Genomic DNA, 17863 nt, shown 5'->3' with positions numbered 1-17863 from the left:
TGGGGTGGGGGGATCATGGGTCTCGAAGCAGGGAGGAGCCACGAGGACCAAATAGCCTTCCACACCTCAGCTCATCTCTGCAAAATAGTTGCTGCTGTTGGGAAAACTCACCTTCGATCTCAACCAAGGGCTCCTCCCTGAAATCCTGGAAAAAGCGGCAGAAGAACTGACTGCAGGCGGCAAGGACGGCTTTGTGGGCTTTGAAATGGTGACCTGCAGAACAGAAGTGGCAAAGATAAATCCCTTCATTTTATTTTTTTTAAATGGTTCTCGGGACAGGGGCGTTGCTGGCAAGGCCGGCATTTACCGCCCATCCCCAACAACCGAGTGGCTTGCTAGGCACTGCTGGTGGGGGCAGTGGGCGAGCAGTGAGGCTCAGTGGGTAGCACGCTCACCTCGGAGTTAGAAGGTTCAAGTCCCACTCCAGAGACTTGAGCACAAAATCCAGGTCGACACTTTAGTGCAGTACTGAGGGAGTGCTGCACTGTCTTTCGGATGAGACGTTAAGCCTCTCAGGTGGATGTAAAAGATCCCACAGCCACTATTTGAAGAAGTGGAGTTCTCCCCGGTGTCCTGGCCAATATTTATCCCTCAAGCAACTTTACTAAAACAGATCACCATCACAATGCTGTTTGTGGGAGCTTGCTGTGTGCAAATTAGCTGCCACGTTTCCTACATTACAACAGCGACTCCACTCATCGGCAGTAAAGCACTTTGGGATGTCTTGAGGTTGCGAAAGGCGCTATATCAATGCAATTTCTTTCTTTCTTACTAATACATTAAAGCCCATCAGCTGGGATGTGTTTTTTTTGCTATCGGACACGGATACCAATACCATAAATAAGCTTGGAGTACTAGCTGGCGCCAGCTCCCTGTCAATACCATGAATACTTTAAAAAGTACATAAGTTGTCCAATATTAAAAGAAATACATTTATTTTGCACCTCATCACTTCACCGAATGAACTACTGAAATAAAGTAGGGAAATGCAGCCATCACTCAGCAGTAGCAGCAGCAAGAGGTTACAGTATTAAACAAAACAAGAGGTTATTAAATAAAATTAGGGCTCATGGGATTGAGGGTAATATACCAGCACGGATTGAGGATTGGTTAACAGACAGAAAACAGAGTAGGAATAACCGGGTCATTTTCGGGTTGGCAGGCTGGAACTAGTGGGGTGCGCAAGGATCAGCTATTCACAATTTATATCAATGATTTGGATGCGGGGATCAAATGTAATGGGCCAGAACTTCGGGTCCCCACGGGTGAGTACACGCTGGGTACTCACGCGTAGGCCCAACGAAAATGCCGGTTTCGTGCATGCACTGTGCATGTGCGGGAAACCGGAACTTCCGTTCCCTTAAAGGAAGGGGTTCACAGGTCGAACGCGTGCGCCGGAGAGGCAGCGCGTGCGCATCGAACTTCCGTTTTTTTTTTTTTTTTAAAAACAGGTTTCTCCGGGAGGTTAAGTCTCCAGGGGTTACACTTTTAAAAAGCAGGCGCAAGGCCTGCTTTTAACAAGGTAAGTGGTGAATTAAGTAAAATTAAAACATTTTTTCCACAGGTTTATTATTTTTAAAATACTTTAAAGAAAGGTAAGTTTATTTTTAGCCCCGTTAGAAACTGTAATTAATTTTTTCAAAAATTTAAATTGTTTAAAATAGTTATTTTATGTAATTTATAGTTATTTTAAAAATGTGATTTAAAAAAAAAATTATTTGAAGTTTTAGTGATGTTTTGGGGCTGAATTGTATTCATAGTTTTGACAGCTCTTCCTGTCAAATCTATGAATACAGATTCCCTGCTACCATTGGCTCTCCATGGCCCACGTGATCCCAGGGGACGCTTCGAACTAACTGCGCCCCTGGGATACGCAAGCACTGCGCACCGGCAGTTGGAGCAGGCCCAGGATCGGAATCCCACGCGGGCCCACTGCTCAACGGCCGGCGCGCTAGGTAAGTGCAGGTCGGAGGCTTGCACCCACGGGAAGCCCCCGACCCGAATTTCTGGGCAAAAATATCCAAGTTTGCTGATGATACAAAGCTAGGTGGGAATGTAAGTTGTGAGGAGGATGCAAAGAGGCTTCAAGGGGATATAGACAGGCTAAGTGAGTAGGCAAGAACATGGCAAATGGAATATAATGTGGAGAAATGTGAAGTTATCCATTTTGGTAGGAAAAATAGAAAAGCAGAGTATTTTTTAAATGGTGAGAGATTGGGAAATGTTGGTGTTCAGAGGGACCTGGGTGTCCTTGTACACGAATCACTGAAAGTTAACATGCAGGTACAGCAAGCAATTAGGAAAGCAAATGGTATGTTGGCCTTTATTACAAGAGGATTTGAGTATAAGAGTAAAGACTTCTTACTGCAATTATATAGGGCCCTGGTGAGACCACACCTGGAGTATTGTGTACAGTTTTGGTCTCCTTACCTAAGGAATGATATACTTGCCATAGAGGGAGTGCAATGAAGGTTTAACAGACTGATTCCTGGGATTGGGGGGATTGTCCTATGAGGAAAGATCGAGTAGACTTTTTAAAAAATGCATTTATGGGATGTGGGCGTCGCTGGCAAGGCCAGCATTTATTGCCCATCCCTAATTGCCCTTGAGAAGGTGGTGGTGAGCCGCCTTCTTGAACCGCTGCAGTCCGTGCGGTGAAGGTGCTCCCACAGTGCTGTTAGGGAGGGAGTTCCAGGATTTTGACCCAGCAACGATGAAGGATCGGCGATATATTTCTAAGTCAGGATGGTGTGTGACTTGGAGGGGAACTTGGAGGTGATGGTGTTCCCATGCGCCTGCTGCCCTTGTCCTTCTAGATGGTGGAGGTCGTGGATTTGCTGTCGAAGAAGCCTTGGCGAGTTGCTGCAATGCATCTTGTAGATGGTACACACTGCAGCCACGGTACGCCGGTGGTGGAGGGAGTGAATGTTTAAGGTGGTGGATGGGGTGCCAATCAAGCGGGCTGCTTTGTCCTGGATGGTGTCGAGCTTCTTGAGTGTTGTTGGAGCTGCACTCATCCAGGCAAGTGGAGAGTATTCCATCACACTCCTGACTTGTGCCTTGTAGATGGTGGAAAGGCTTTGGGGAGTCAGGAAGTGAGACACTCGCCGCAGAATACCCAGCCTCTGACCTGCTCTTGTTGCCACGGTATTTATGTGGCTGCTCCAGTTAAGCTTCTGGTCAATGGCGACCCCCAGGATGTTGATGGTGGGGGATTCGGCGATGGTAATGCCGTTGAATGTCAAGGGACGGTGGTTAGACTCTCGCTTGTTGGAGATTGTCATTGCCTGGCACTTCTGTGGCGCGAATATTACCTGCCACTTATCAGCCCAAGCCTGAACGTCGTCCAGGTCTTGCTGCATGCGGGCATGGACTGATTAATGATTAGAGTTGTTGTGAATGGCGCTGAACACTGTGCAGTCATCAGCGAACATCCCCATTTCTGACCTTATTTTGGAGGGAAGGTCATTGACGAAGCAGCTAAAGATGATTGGGCCTAGGACACTGCCCTGAGTAACTGCTGCAGCGATGTCCTGGGGACAGGATCTGCCTGGGCAGTTTTCCACATTGTCGGATAGATGCCAGTGGTGTAGCTGTAGTGGAACAGCTAGAGGTGCGGCTAGTTCTGGAGCACAAGTCTTCAGCACAAGAGCCGGGATGTTGTCGGGGCCCATAGTCTTTTTTTAACCAGTGCGCTCAGCCATTTCTTGATATCACCTGGAGTGAATCGAATTGGCTGAAGACTGGCTTCTGTGATGGTGTGGACCTCAGGAGGAGGCCAATATGGATCATCCACTCGGCACTTCTGGTTATGCCTATATTCTTTGGAGTTTAGAAGAATGAAAGGTGATCTCATTGAAACATACAAAATTCTTACAGGGCTTGACAGGGTAGATGCAGGGAGGATGTTTCCCCTGGCTGGGGAGTCTAGAACCAGGGGTCACAGTCTCAGAATAAGGGGTCGGCCATTTAGGACTGAGATGAGGAGAAATCTCTTCACTCAGAGGGTGGTGAATCTTTGGAATTCTCGACCCCAGAGGGCTGTGGAGGCTCAGTTGTTGAGTATATTCAAGACAGAGATCGATAGATTTTTGGATATTAAGGGAATCAAGGGATATGGGGATAGTGCAGGAAAGTGGAGTTGAGGTAGAAGATCTGACACGATCTTAATGACTGGCGGAGCAGACTCGAGGGGCCGAATGGCCGACTCCGGCTCCTATTTCTTATGTTCTTAGGTTCTTATCCCACACCCAGCGCTGAGGTGAATGACAATCATCATATCGCCTTCGTTGGCAGAGCAGTCTAACCTCTCTGAGTCGAGTGGTGGGTTCAAGTCCCACGCCACAGACCTGAGAACGTAATCTAGGATGGAATCCCAGAGCAGTACTGAGGGAGCGCTGCTGCGATTACACTGGGTCCTGTCTGTCTCTTCCACTAAGTGTTAAAAGCTGCAATGGGAGGATGGTCGGGATGGTATTCTGGAAGGATGGGAAGAAATAGGCTGCTGATATGGGTTGGGGGGGATATTTGGCCAGTTTTTGGTGATGTTGAGGGGGATATTGGACCAATTTCTGGTGATGTTGGTTGAGGGTTAGGGTTAGTTTCTTGTGATACTGGTTACGGGGGTGAGGGAGGATTTTCGGCAAGGTCATTGGCCTTTCTCAAATCTTCTTGGGAAAGTGCAAGAACGAAGGAAGGCAGCCATTCTTTAACATCACCTGGGACAGACAGAACTTCAGTTTAAGGAGGACGGCACCTCCGACCATGCAGCACTCGCTCAGTACTGCACTGAGAATTATGTGCCTGAACTCATGACCGCTGACCCAGGGGCGAGAGCGCCACCAACTGAGCCCAGATGATTGGTAGGCAAGTACACAAGTTACTGCTCAGGCAGTTTTCAATAAATAATGCTTTTTTTAATTACATAACACTTGTGTTCGATCTTTTGTGGTGTAAATAACAAGACCCCACTTCCTGCCCCCAACCAAAGGACGTGGTTCTCCAACAGGCCTAAGCACGAGAAGCGAGTACGGGAGTACTGACCGTCCACGATAAGGGTGATGTCGGTAAATTGCTCTTGCTGCCGCTGTTCGTTCAGTCTGTCCAGTACCACCTTGTAGTGGCTGGGTACCTCATGAACCTGGTCCACCAACACCTCCTCCGCCGCCATGTCGGGTGACTGGGAAACAAAGCACAGACCCAAAAGTCTACATTTAAAAACGCTGTTCAATGCCTCCATCCATTAGGTCATTTTGATTCCAAACTGCCTTCCTTCCTGACCAGGAGAGCAGGTCAAGCTCTACCGATGGCCGAGGGGTTTTGGCACTGAGCTAAAGGGCCCAGAAGGTCCCCGCTTCCATCTTGATCTTGTAACCGAATGAGATTATAAGAACATAAGAATTAGGAGCAGGAGTAGGCCAAAGGGGTGCTCGAGCCTGCTCCGCCATTCAATAAGATCATGGCTGATCCTCAACCTCAACTCCGCCTTCCCGCCCGATCCCCATATCCCTTGAATCCCCTAGCGTCCAAAAACCTATCTACAGGAAACTTTCGTTTAACCAGAGGTTAAATGTCCGGAAAGCTCTATCTACCGGCAAAATTCAGGAGCCGTTTCCTTTAAGTTTTTTTACTTCTCGTTGCTTTTTTTTTCTCCAATCAGGCTCTGCAAGGTCTAGCTGAAGCTGTTGCTTAGCTACAGAGACGCTTTTAAGCTGCGGCCGACTGTTTTGAAGCTGTTGCTAAGCAACAGGGTTTGTTGATTCACACGGAGCTCAAAAGCTCCGTATGTTTTAACGTTAGCGCTGGTTTCTACGGCAGTTTTGATGGTACGGCACCAGCTCGGTCCCGTCAGTGCCGGATACCAGAAAGTTTCCTGAATCTTAGCCTTGAATATACCCAATGACTGAGCATCCACAGCCCTCTGGGGTAGAGAATTCCAATGATTCACAACCCTTGGAGTGAAGAAATTCCTCCTCATCTCAGTCTAAACAGCCGACCCCTTATCCCGAGACAGTGCTCCCCGAGTTCTAGACTTTCCAGCCAGAGGAAACAACCTCTCGGTATCTATCCTGTCAGAGAGGGACGATATGTAAGGCATAGGCCTTTGAGAACTTTGTATCCGGGTACAACTTTAAGATGTTATATAAAATGTGTCAGAATGACCAAGGCAAGGTGGTATAGCTTTAAGAAAACGTTGACCTTAATTGCCTTTAATCGGGAACGACTCCCAGCCTCTAAGCAGAAAAGACAGGCAACTAAGTTCAGTTGGGGAGAGGAAGGAATTGAGAGTGAGAAGATGTTTGCTGGAAAGTAATCCCTGTTATTGTCTTGTTGATCGCTGCACTTAAAGACACAACTGCTGTGGGTGAATAAACCGCACTTGTTTTAAGCTTTAGTCTGCGTGTCTAAGTGGCCACTGGGTCTTGGGCCTGCTTCAGCTTGTTACAATAGAGTCATAGTCATTGAGTTATACAGCACAGAAAGAGGCCCTTCGGCCCATCGTGTCCACGCCGGCCATCAAGCCCTGTCTAATCTAATTCCATTTTCCAGCACTTGGTCCGTAGCCTTGTATGCTATGGCGTTTCAAGTGCTCATCTAAATGCTTCTTGAATGTTGTGAGGGTTCCTGCCTCTACCACCCTTTCAGGCAGTGAGTTCCAGATTCCAACCACCCTCTGGGTGAAAAAGGTTTTCCTCAAATCACCTGTAAACCTCCTGCCCCTTACCTTGAAACTATGCCCCCTGGTTATTGACCCCTCTACTAAGGGGAAAAGTTCCTTTCTATCTACCCTATCTATGCCTCTCATAATTTTGTACACCTCAATCAGGTCCCCCCTCAGCCTTCTCTGCTCTAAGGAAAACAACCCCAGCCTGTCCAGTCTCTCTTCATAGCTGAAGCGCTCCAGCCCAGGTAACGTCCTGGTGAATCTCCTCTGCACCCTCTCCAATGCAATCACATCCTTCCTATAGTGTGGCGGCCAGAACTGCACACAGTATTCCAGCTGTGGCCTAACTAGCGTTTTGTACAGCTCCATCATAACCTCCCTGCTCTTATATTCTATGCCTCGGCTAATGAAGGCAAGTATCCCATATGCCATTTTAACCACCTTATCTACCTGTCCTGCTGCCTTCAGGTCCCTCTGATCCTCTGTCCTTCCTAGGGTCCTACCATTCATTGTGTATTCCCTTGCCTTGTTAGTCCCCAAAATGCATCACCTCACGCTTTTCAGGGTTAAAATTCCATTTGCCACTGTTCTGCCCATCTAACCAACCTGTCTATATCGTCCTGTAGCCTGAGGCTTCCCTCCTCGCTATTTACCACACCACCAATTTTCGTGTCATCTGCGAACTTACTGATCATACCTCCTACATTCATATCTAAATCATTAATGTACACTACAAACAGCAAAGGAGCCAGCACCGATCCCTGCGGTGCACCAATCTGTGCTGAGTGAGCTGATCCCAGTTGGGGCAGCAGTGACACTGACAATTAGCAGCAGCATCCCTCGGCTGGGCGAGCAGGTCACTCCTCCTAATCGTAATCTACTGACTTCAGTTACACAGAGCCTTGGTCAGACCTCCTCTGGAGCAATGCTCCCACTCATTTTTTTAGTGCCGCGCGTCTCCTTTAAGGGGCTGCACGGGCCATTCAAAATACCGCGCACGCACGGTTTTTACATTGAAAAGCTGGCAAGTCTGCTGCGCAGGATCTCTGGAGCGCTGCGCGGCCTTAAAGGGAACTTCGTTCTGGAGTAGTGTGTTCAGTTTTGGACTCCGGACCTCAGGAAGGATATACTGGCTTTGGAGGGGGTACAGCGCAGATTTACCAGAATGATACCGGGGCTTAGAGGGTTAGCTAAGAGATTAGCGTGTAAAGTTAAGGCACATGGGATTAGGGGCAAGGTACTGACTTGGATAAAGAACTGGTTGGCAGACAGGAAGCAAAGAGTTGGAATAAACGGGTCTTTTTCCGAGTGGCAGGCAGTGACTAATGGGGTACCGCAGGGATCGGTCCTAGGACCCCAGCTATTCACAATATATATTAATGATCTAGACGAGGGAACTAGATGTAATATCTCCAAGTTTGCAGATGACATAAAGCTGGGTGGGTGTGTGTGCTGTGAGGAGGATGCAGAGAAACTCCAGTATGTTTTGGACAGGTTGGGTGATTGGGCAGATGCATGGCAAATGCAGTATAATGTGGATAAATGCGAGGTTATCCACTTCGGTGGCAAAGACAGGAAGACAGATTATCTGAACAGCAATAGATTGGGAAAAGGGGAAGTGCAACGAGACCTGGGTGTCCTTGTGCACCAGTCGCTGAAGGTAAGCATGCAGGTGCAGCAGGCGGTTAAGAAGGCAAATGGTATGTTGGCCTTCATAGCGAGAGGATTCGAGTACAGGAGCAAGGTTGCCTTGGTGCAGTTGTACAGGGACTTGGTGAGACCACACCTTGAGCACTGTGTGCAGTTTTGGTCGCCTTATCAGAGGAGCGATGTTCTTGCCATGGAGAGAGTGCAGCGAAGGTTCACCAGACTGATACCTGGGATGGCAAGAATGACGTATGAGGAGAGATTGGGTCGATTAGGCTTATATTCGCTAGAGTTTAGAAGAATGAGAGGGGATCTCATTGAAACTTATAAAATTCTAACAGGACTAGATAGACTAGATGCAGGAAGGATGTTCCCGATGGCGGGGGAGTCCAGAACCAGGGGTCACAGTCTAAGGATAAGGGGTAAGCCATTTAGGACTGAGATGAGGAGGAATTTCTTCACCCAGAGAGTGGTGAACCTGTGGAATTCTCTGCCACAGAGGGCAGTAGAGGCCAATTCATTAAATATATTCAAGAAGGAGTTGGATATATTTCTTGATGCTAAAGGAGTTAAGGGATATGGGGAGAAAGCAGGGACAGGGTACTGAATTTGGATGATCAGCCATGATCTCATTGAATGGCGGAGCGGGCTCAAGGGGCCGAATGGCCTACTCCTGCTCCTATCTTCTATGTTTCTACGTTTCTGCCTCTCTTCCGTGGCTTTGTGCCGCGCCTGGGTGATCCTGGAGAGGCAGCACGCGGTGTCCACCGCCGCCGGTGTGCTTGAGGCTTTCCGCAACTGGTGGGCTTCGGAGGGAGTGGATGGATGATGTAAATAATAAAATCATAGAATGGTTACAGCACAGAAGGAGTCCATTCGGCCCGTCGAGCCCGTGCCGGCTCTCTGCAAGAGCACTTCAGCTCGTCCCACTCCCCCGCCCATTCCCCATAACCCGGCAAATTTTTTTCCCTCAGGTATTTATCCAATTCCCTTTTGAAAGCCACGATTGAGTCTGCCTCCACCACCCTTTCAGGCAGTGAATTCCACATCCTAACCACTCACTGCGTAAAAAAGTTTTTCCTCGTGTTGCCTTTGGTTCTTTTGCCAAACCCCTTAAATCTGTGTCCTCTGATTCTCGACCCTTCCGCCAATGGGAACAGTTTCTCTCTACTCTGTCGAGACCCCTCATGATTTTGAACACCTCTATCAAATCTCCTCTCAACCTTCTCTGCTCCAAGGAGAACAAGCCCAGCTTCTCTAGTCTATCCATGGAACTGAAGTCCCTCATTCCTGGAATCATTCTCATAAATCTTATCTGCACCCTCTCTAAGACATTCTTCCTAAAGTGTGGTGCCCAGAATTGGACACAATACTCCAGTTGAGGCCGCACCAGTGTTTTATAAAGGTTCATAGCACGGTGGCATAGTGGTTAGCACTGTTGCCTCACAGCGCCAGGGACCCGGGTTCGAATCCGGCCTCGGGCGACTGTCTGTGTGGAGTTTGCACATTCTCCCCGTGTTTGCGTGGGTTTCCTCCGGGTGCTCCCGTTTCCTCCCACAGTCCAAAGATGTGCGGGTTAGGTTGATTGGCTATGATAAATTGACCCTTAGTGTTAGGGGGATTAAATACGTGGGGTTACGGGGATCGGGTGGAATATGTGTCGGTGCAGGCTCGATGGGCCGAAATGGCCTCTATCTGCACTGTGGGGTTTCTGTGATTTCTGTGATGTCCCAAAGTGCTTTACAGCCAATGAAGTGTCTCACCTCTTTACTCCACAAAGCCTTTCCATCATCTACAAAGGCACAAGTCAGGAGTGTGCTGGAATACTCTCCACTCCTTAGAATATGAGAGAAAACTAGTAAGAAATATAAAGAGAGATTGTAAGAGCTTCTACAAGTAGGTAAAAAGGAAGAGAGTCGCAAAAGTAAACATTGGTCCCTTAGAGGCTGAGACAGGAGACATTATTATGGGGAATAAGGAAATGGCAGAAATGTTAAACAAATATTTTGTATCTGTCTTCACTGTAGAAGACACAAAAAGCAGACCAAAAATGGTGGGGAACCAAGGGTCTAATGAGGGTGAGGAACTTAACGTAATTAATATAAGTAGAGAAAAAGTACTAGAGAAACTAATGGGACTAAAAGCCGACAATTCCCCTGGACCTGACGGCCCACATCCTATGGTTCTAAAAGAGGTGGCTGCAGAGATCGTGGATGCATTGGTTTTGATCTTCCAAAATTCCCTAGATTCTAGAACGGTCCCAGCGGATTGGTAGGTCGCAAATGTAACACCGCTATTCAAGAAAGGAGGGAGAGAAAAAACAGGGAACTACAGGCCAGTTAGCCTGACATCAGTCGTCGGGGAAAATGCTGGAATCCATTGTTAAGGAAGTGGTTTCAGGGCACTTAGAAAATCATAACATGATTAGGCAGAGTCAACATGGTTTTATGAAAGGGAAATCGTGTTTGACAAATTTATTAGAGTTTTTTGAGGATGTAACTAGCAGGTTAGATAATGGGGAACCAGTGGATGTAGTATATTTGGATTTCTAAAAGGCATTCGATAAGGTGCTACATAATAGGTTATCACACAAGATTAGGGCTCATGGGGTTGGGGGTAATATAGTAACATGGATAGAGGATTGGTTAACGGACAGAAAACAGAGAGTCGGGATAAACGGATCTTTTTCAGGTTGGCAGGCTGTAACTACTGGAGTGCCACAAGGATCAGTGTTGGGGCCCCAGCTATTTACAATCTATATTAATGACCTAGATGAAGGGACCGAGTGTAAGTTATCCAAGTTTGCTGATGATACGAAGCTTGGTGGGACAGTAAGCTGTGAGGAGAACACAAAGAGTCTGCCAAGGGATAGAGATAGACTCAGTGAGTGGGCAGTAAGGTGGCAGAAAGAGTACAATGTGGGGAAATGTGAGGTTATTCACTTTGGTAGGAAGAATAGAAAAACAGAATATTTTTTAAATGGTGAGAAACTTTTAAATGTTGGTGATCAGAGAGATTTGGGTGTCCTCGTACAGGAAACACAGAAAGCTAGCATGAAGGTGCAGCAAGCAATCAGGAAGGCAAATGGTATGTTGGTCTTTATTGCAAGGGGGTTGGAGTATAAGACTAAGGAAGTCTTGCTACAATTGTACAGGGCCTTGGTGAGACCACACCTGGAGTACTGGGCACAGTTTTGGTCTCCTTATCTAAGGAAGGATATACTTGCCTTGGAGGCGGTGCAACGAAGGTTCACTAGATTGATTCCTGGGATGAGAGGGCTGTCCCTATGATGAGAGATTATGGCCCAGAAATTCGGGTCGGGGGCTTCCCGCAGGTGCAAGCCCCCGACCTGCACTTAGCTAGCGCGCCGGCCGTTGAGCTGTGGGCCCGCGTGGGATTCCAATCCTGGGCCTCCTCCAACTGCCGGCGCGCAGTGCTTGCGTATCCCAGGGGCGCAGTTAGTTCGAAACGTCCCCTGGGATCACGTGGGCCATGGGGAGCCAATGGTAGCAGGGAATGCTTCATTCATAAATTTGACAGGAAGAGCTGTCAAACCTATAAATACTATAAGCCCCAAAACATCACTAAAACTTCAAATACATTTTTTAAAAATCACATTTTTAAAATAACTATAAATTATATGAAATAACTATTTTAAACAATTTAAATTTTTGGAAAAATTAATTACATTTTCTAACGGGGCTAAAAATAAACTTACCTTTCTTTAAAGTATTTAAAAATAATAAACCTGTGGAAAAAAAGTTTTAATTTTAATTAATTCACCACTTACCTTGTTAAAAGCAGGCCTTGCGCCTGCTTTTTAAAAGTGTAACTGCTGGAGACTTACCCTCCCGGAGAAACCTGCAAAAAAAACGTAAGTTCGATGTGCACGCGCTGCCTCTCCGGCGCACGCGTTCCACTTGTCAATCCCTTCTTTCGAGGGAACGGAAGTTCCGGTTTCCCGCACATGCGCAATGCATGCACGAAACCGGCACTTTCGTTGGGCCTATGCGCGAGTACCCAGTGTGTACTCACGCGTGGGGACCCGAATTTCTGGACCGTTGTGTATAATAGGCCTTTACTTTCTGGAGTTTAGAAGAATGAGAGGTGATCTCATTGAAACATACAAGATTCTGAAGGGGATTGACAGGGTAGATGCCGAGAGGTTGCTTCCCCTGGCTGGAGTGTCTAGAACTAGGGGGCATAGTCTCAGGAATCAAGGGATATGGAGATTGGGTGGGAAAGTGGAGTTGAGGTCAATGATCAGCCATGATCTTATTGAATGGCGGAGCAGGCTCGAACGGCCGCATGGCCTGCTCCTGTTCCTATTTCTTATGTTGCCTGGATGAGTGCAGCTCCAACAACACTCAAGATGCTCGACACCATCCAGGCCAAAGCAGCCTGCTTGATTCATACCCCATCCACCACCTTAAACATTCACTCCCTCCACCACCGGCGTACCGTGGCTGCAGTGTGTACCATCTACAAGATGCACTGCAGCAACTCGCCAAGGCTTCTTCGACAGCACCTCCCAAATCCGCGACCTCTACCACCTAGAAGGACAAGGGCAGCAGGCGCATGGGAACACCACCACCTCCAAGTCACACACCATCCTGACTCGGAAATATATCGCTGTCCCTTCATCATCGCTGGGTCAAAATCCTGGAACTCCCTCCCTAACAGCACTGTGGGAGTACCTTCACCGCACGGACTGCAGCGGTTCAGGAAGGCGGCTCACCACCACCTTCTCAAGGGCAACTAGGGATGGGTAATAAATGCTGGCATTGTCAGCGACGCCCACATCCCGGGAACGAAAAAAGTAAAATAGAATCATAGAATGGTTACAGCACAGAAGGAGGCCATTCGGCCCGTCGAGCCCGTGCCAGCTCTCTGCAAGAGCACTTCAGTTCGTCCCACACCCCCGCTCTTTCCCCGTGGCCCTGCAAAATGTTTTCCTTCAGTTACTTATCCAATTCCCTTTTGAAGGGCACGACTGAATCTGCCTCCACCACCCTTTCAGGCAGTGCATTTCAGATCCTAACCACTCGCTGCGTAAAAAAATGTTTTTCCTCACGTCGCCTTTGGTTCTTTTGCCAATCATCTTAAATCTGTGTCTTCTGGTTCTCCTCGACCCTTTTCCGCCAATGGGAACAGTTTCTCTCCATCTACTCTGTCCAAACCCCCTCATGATTTTCAACAATTCCTACATTACAACAGTGACTACTTTTGAAATGTGGTCACTGTTGTGATGTAGGAAATGTGATTTTAATTGGATAAGTTCCCTCTCTGTTTTACACTTCTGGATGGGACGTTAAACCGAGGCCCCGTCTGCTCTCTCTCAGGTGGACATAAAAGATCCCACCGGTGTCCTGGCCAATATTTATCCCTCGATCAACAACAACCTGTATTTATATAGTGCCTTTAAAAAAGAAAAATGTAGTAAAACGTCCCAAGGCGCTGCACAGGAGAATTTTAAGAGAAAAAATTTGACACTGAGCCACATAAAGATAAATTAGGGCAGGTGACCAAAAGCTTGGTCAAAGAGGTAGCTTTTCAGGAGGGTCTTAAAGGAGGAAACACAGAAGATAGGAGCAGGAGTAGGCCATTCGGCCCCTTGAGCCTGTTCCACCATTTAATGAGATCATGGCTGATCACCCAAATTCAGTACCCTGTCCCTGCTTTCTCCCCATATCCCTCTAGCCTTAAGAAATATATCTAACTCCTTCTTGAATATATTTAATGAATGAATTGGCCTCAACTGCCTTCTGTGGTAGAGAATTCCACAGGTTCACCACTCTCTGGGTGAAGAAATTCCTCCTCATCTCTGTCCTAAATGGCTTATCCCTTATCCTTAGACTGTGACCCCTGGTTCTGGACTCCCTGCCATCCTTCCTGCATCTAGTCTGTCCAGTCCTGTCAGAATTTTATAAGTTTCAATGAGATCCCCTCTCATTCTTCTAAACTCCAGTGAGTATAAGCCCAATCGACCCAATCTCTCCTCATACGTCATTCCTGCCATCCCAGGTATCAGCCTGGGACGACAACAGTTCAAAAAGTTAGCTGTCAAGCGCTTTGGGACGTCCGGTGGTGGTGAAAGGCACTGTAGAAATGCAACAACTTTCTTTCTTCATCATTTGGAGTCGATTGTTTAAAAAGAGAGGTGGGCCGCAGGCCGTGTTTGGCGGGGTAGGCCGCGTTGCCTAGGTGAGGGTTGTCAGGGTGAGAGGTCGGCGCGCGGGGCCCGCCGGGAGTGCGAGGCCGGGGCGGCGGGGACAGCGAGAGCGCGGAGAGCAAGAGCGCGGCTCGCCCCGGCACAGGTCAGAGCCCGGCGGGGAAACGCACAGCCCGGCCTAGCCGCGGAGATGGGAGGGGGGGAAAAGAAAATATGAAATAAAAAAGGGGGATTTTTTTTTAAATGCGCGATTTGATGACGTAACGGTTGTCAACAGGCGCCGCTGTCCGTCCGTCCGTCCGTCGCGAGGGCGGGAAACGCCGCCAGCCCTTTAAACCCGACTCACTTCACGCTTCACCGGCCCGCCGCCCGTCTCCTCTGAACCGGGCGCGTACGAGGTGTCGGCTCGGCGGTCGTCTGGGATTGTGTTGATACGGGTTTTTTTTTTCATTTGGCGTTCGGTCGGTTTGAGCTGTGGGCGAAAGCCTGAATCGTAGGCCTTCCGGTGCCGATGCGGGATAATCGGTAACTCCCGCCCACCTGGCCGGGAATCGTGGCTGTCATTGGTGGGTTGGTGGGTGATTGACGTGCGCTCCCTGGCTGTCATTGGTGGGTTAGAGGGTGATTGACGTGCGCTCCCTGGCTGTCATTGGTGGGTTAGAGGGTGATTGACGTACGCTCCCTGGCTGTCATTGGTGGGTTAGAGGGTGATTGACGTGCGCTCCCTAGCTGTCATTGGTGGGTTGGAGGGTGATTGACGTACGCTCCCTGGCTGTCATTGGTGGGTTAGAGGGTGATTGACGTGCGCTCCCTAGCTGTCATTGGTGGGTTGGAGGGTGATTGATGTGACCTCCCTAGCTGTCATTGGTGGGTTAGAGGGTGATTGATGTGACCTCCCTAGCTGTCATTGGTGGGTTGGAGGGTGATTGGTGTTTCAAGCTCTATTGCAGTTGGTGGCTGGGGGGGCTGGTCCCCTGGATTGCCAACATTACCACTGTAAATCGCGATCAAGAAAAAGAAAAACGTGCATTTCTGCAGCGCCCTTCACGACCGTAGAACGTCCCAAAGCACTTTACAGCCAATGAAGTACGTTTTGAAGTGTAGTCGCTGTTGTAATGTAGGAAATGTAGCTATGTCAACATTTCCCATTGTAAATGCTGTGTCAGCATTTCCCATTCAATTTCGCTATGCAAACAGCCACAATGAAATTGTAGACTTTGGCCATTTGGTGTCTTTGTGGAGTGAGTATCTGAAGTCTCTCCCAACTCTGTTGCCATATTGTCTATATAAAAAAAATTATATTCGTCACTTACAACAGGCTACACCATGAGCAGTTTACTTATATCATAGAATCATAGAATAGCACAGCACAGAAGGAGGCCATTCGGCCCATCATGCCTGCTCTGGCTCGTTGACAGAGCTATCCAATTAGTCCCACTCCCCTGCTCTTTCCCCACAGCCCTGCAAAATTTTACCCTTCAAGTATTTATCCAATTCCCCTTTGAAAGTTATTATTGAATCTGCTTCCACCGCCCTTTCAGGAAGCGCGTTCCAGATCACAACAACTCTGCGTAAATTTATGTTCCTCGTGTCGCCTCTGGTGCTTTTGCCAATCACCTTAAGTCTGTCCCCTGGTTCCCGACCCTTCAGCCACTGGAAACAGCTTCTCTTTATTTACTCTATCAAAACCCTTCATCATTTTGAACAGTTCTACCAAATCTCCTCTTAACCTTCTCTGCTCTAAGGAGAACAAGATTCAAGATCATTTTATTGCCATATGTAACTAGTACAATGGAATGCTTACTCCCCACTCACTCCCACAATACAAGCATATAATATAAAAGCAAAAAAATAAAAACAAGTATAAATAAAAACAATAAGCAAAAAGTATAACAACAACAGTCCAAGTTGCAGGATATGATGAATAGTACAAAAAAGCCTCAATTACCACTGGAAATAATAGTAATGTAATATGATAAATATATGGTAATATGAGTATCTTTTCTTTATTTATATATAAACGGATCGTTCTGTCTGTCTGTCCTTCTGTCTGTCCTCACGTGTGCGTCTGTCCGGCTATGCGCTCGAAAGTTATAGAGCGTACCTACGCGTGCGTTACGTCGAAAGAAAGCTTACCTTTCCGAAACGGTTGTAAGCGTATTTACGTTTCGGCCGGACGAAAATCGCGCCCGCGGTATCCGAAAAACGTTCAAAATTCCGCTCATTAGCATCTCATTATCCGCTCATTAGCGACAGAGTGACCTCGAGGTCGACCAATCGTACGCCGGGTTTCTGGCGCGTGTGGCCGGGCCCTCCTACGGTCGAGTGACGGGACGATTGACCAATCCTACGCTTCGGTGACCTGACGGTCGACCAATCGGTGCGTGTGTGGGCGGGCCTTATCGTTCTGAACCAAGGTGAGTCGCCGCCATCTTGATTCCAAACTTTTCCTTTCTTTTTCCCGCTTTCTGCGTCTTTCAAAACAACGTGGCTTTTAAAACACATATTGTTTTTAAAAAAAAGTTAATTACTTTCTAAATCTTTTATCTAATCTCATTAATTTTCCTACCTCGAAGCCTCGGCCTCTCCTCCGCACCCACGCCCGAGCTAGGCACCTCCCGGCCCCAGTCAACAAGCCGCCGCCATCTTTGTGAAGGCTGGAGGGGTGGGCCTCAGCCGAGCGCCGCTACCTTAGTAAAGGATGCGCGCGCAGCAGGAGCAGCTGAGACGTGGCGTCTCTCTCTGTTCCCCGCTCGGCGCGCGCGGGGCTTGGAGAGCGGGAAGGGTTACCCCGGCAACCGGGCCCGCCGGCCGTCTCTCACAGCCGCAATCGGCGCTCTTCAAGCCAGCTCGGGAGGGCGGGGCCATGTCAGTGCGTGGGGCGGCACGGAGCTCCGTGCAGCCATCGCCGGCGCTGGGCTCGGGTGCTTTGTGGCCTGCGGCCGAACAGCGGCTGCGGACCTCGAGCTGACCGGGGCGCTGGACTCGGCTGGGCTATGTCTTTGCGGGTGTTCGCCTCGGCCAACGGCATCAGGGTGCCGAGGCCGCCAAAAGCGTCCAAGGGAACGCGTTCATCCAGGTGCCGAGGCCCGGGCCCCGGGCGGAAAGAGGTGGAGCGGGGATGAGGGCTCGGCAGGGGAGAGGAGGGGAGAGGGAGGAGGGGAGGAGGGGGAGGAGGGGAGAGGAGGAGAGGGGGTAGGGAGGTGGTGAGGAGGAGGAGGGGAGAGGGAGGAGGAGGAGGGGAGAGGGAGGAGGAGGAGGGAGGAGAGGAGGGGAGAGAGAGAGAATGAGGAGGAGGAGAGAGAGGGTGGGGGGGAGGGGGGTGAGAGAGAGGGTGGGGGGGAGGGGGGTGAGAGAGAGGGTGGGGGGGAGGGGGAGGG

The 17863-nt window shown here is 48.8% G+C and overlaps 2 protein-coding genes across 7 annotated transcripts in view; one reads left to right on the top strand and one right to left on the bottom strand.

Moving 5' to 3' along the window:
- The window catches only part of LOC147123944 (zinc finger protein 131-like), a 111556-nt gene extending 96451 nt beyond the window's left edge, over window positions 1-15105 (bottom strand). For both annotated transcript variants that reach the window (XM_085969936.1, XM_085969946.1), the window contains exons 1-3: window positions 14830-15105; window positions 5044-5179; window positions 112-213 (exon numbers count right to left, since the gene is read on the bottom strand). In XM_085969936.1, the coding sequence (XP_085826062.1) occupies window positions 112-213; window positions 5044-5179; window positions 14830-15090 (499 nt within the window). In that variant the 5' untranslated portion in view covers window positions 15091-15105. The remainder of the gene's footprint in view (window positions 1-111; window positions 214-5043; window positions 5180-14829) is intronic.
- The window catches only part of zbtb35 (zinc finger and BTB domain containing 35), a 73724-nt gene continuing 70400 nt past the window's right edge, over window positions 14540-17863 (top strand). For 2 of the 5 annotated variants that reach the window (XM_085969908.1, XM_085969580.1), the window contains exon 1: window positions 14540-14628. The gene's annotated coding sequence lies outside the window, so the exon portion shown is untranslated. Of the gene's footprint in view, window positions 14629-15165; window positions 15570-17863 lie in introns of those variants that run through there. The other 3 variants (XM_085969828.1, XM_085969662.1, XM_085969750.1) reach the window with 2 other exon arrangements.

This window comes from Somniosus microcephalus, chromosome 1 (assembly GCF_052327205.1).
Source record: "Somniosus microcephalus isolate GS21.2 chromosome 1, FLI_Smic_1.0, whole genome shotgun sequence".
Classification (NCBI taxonomy): domain Eukaryota; kingdom Metazoa; phylum Chordata; class Chondrichthyes; order Squaliformes; family Somniosidae; genus Somniosus; species Somniosus microcephalus.
This window is presented reverse-complemented; position numbering and strand designations above follow the sequence as displayed.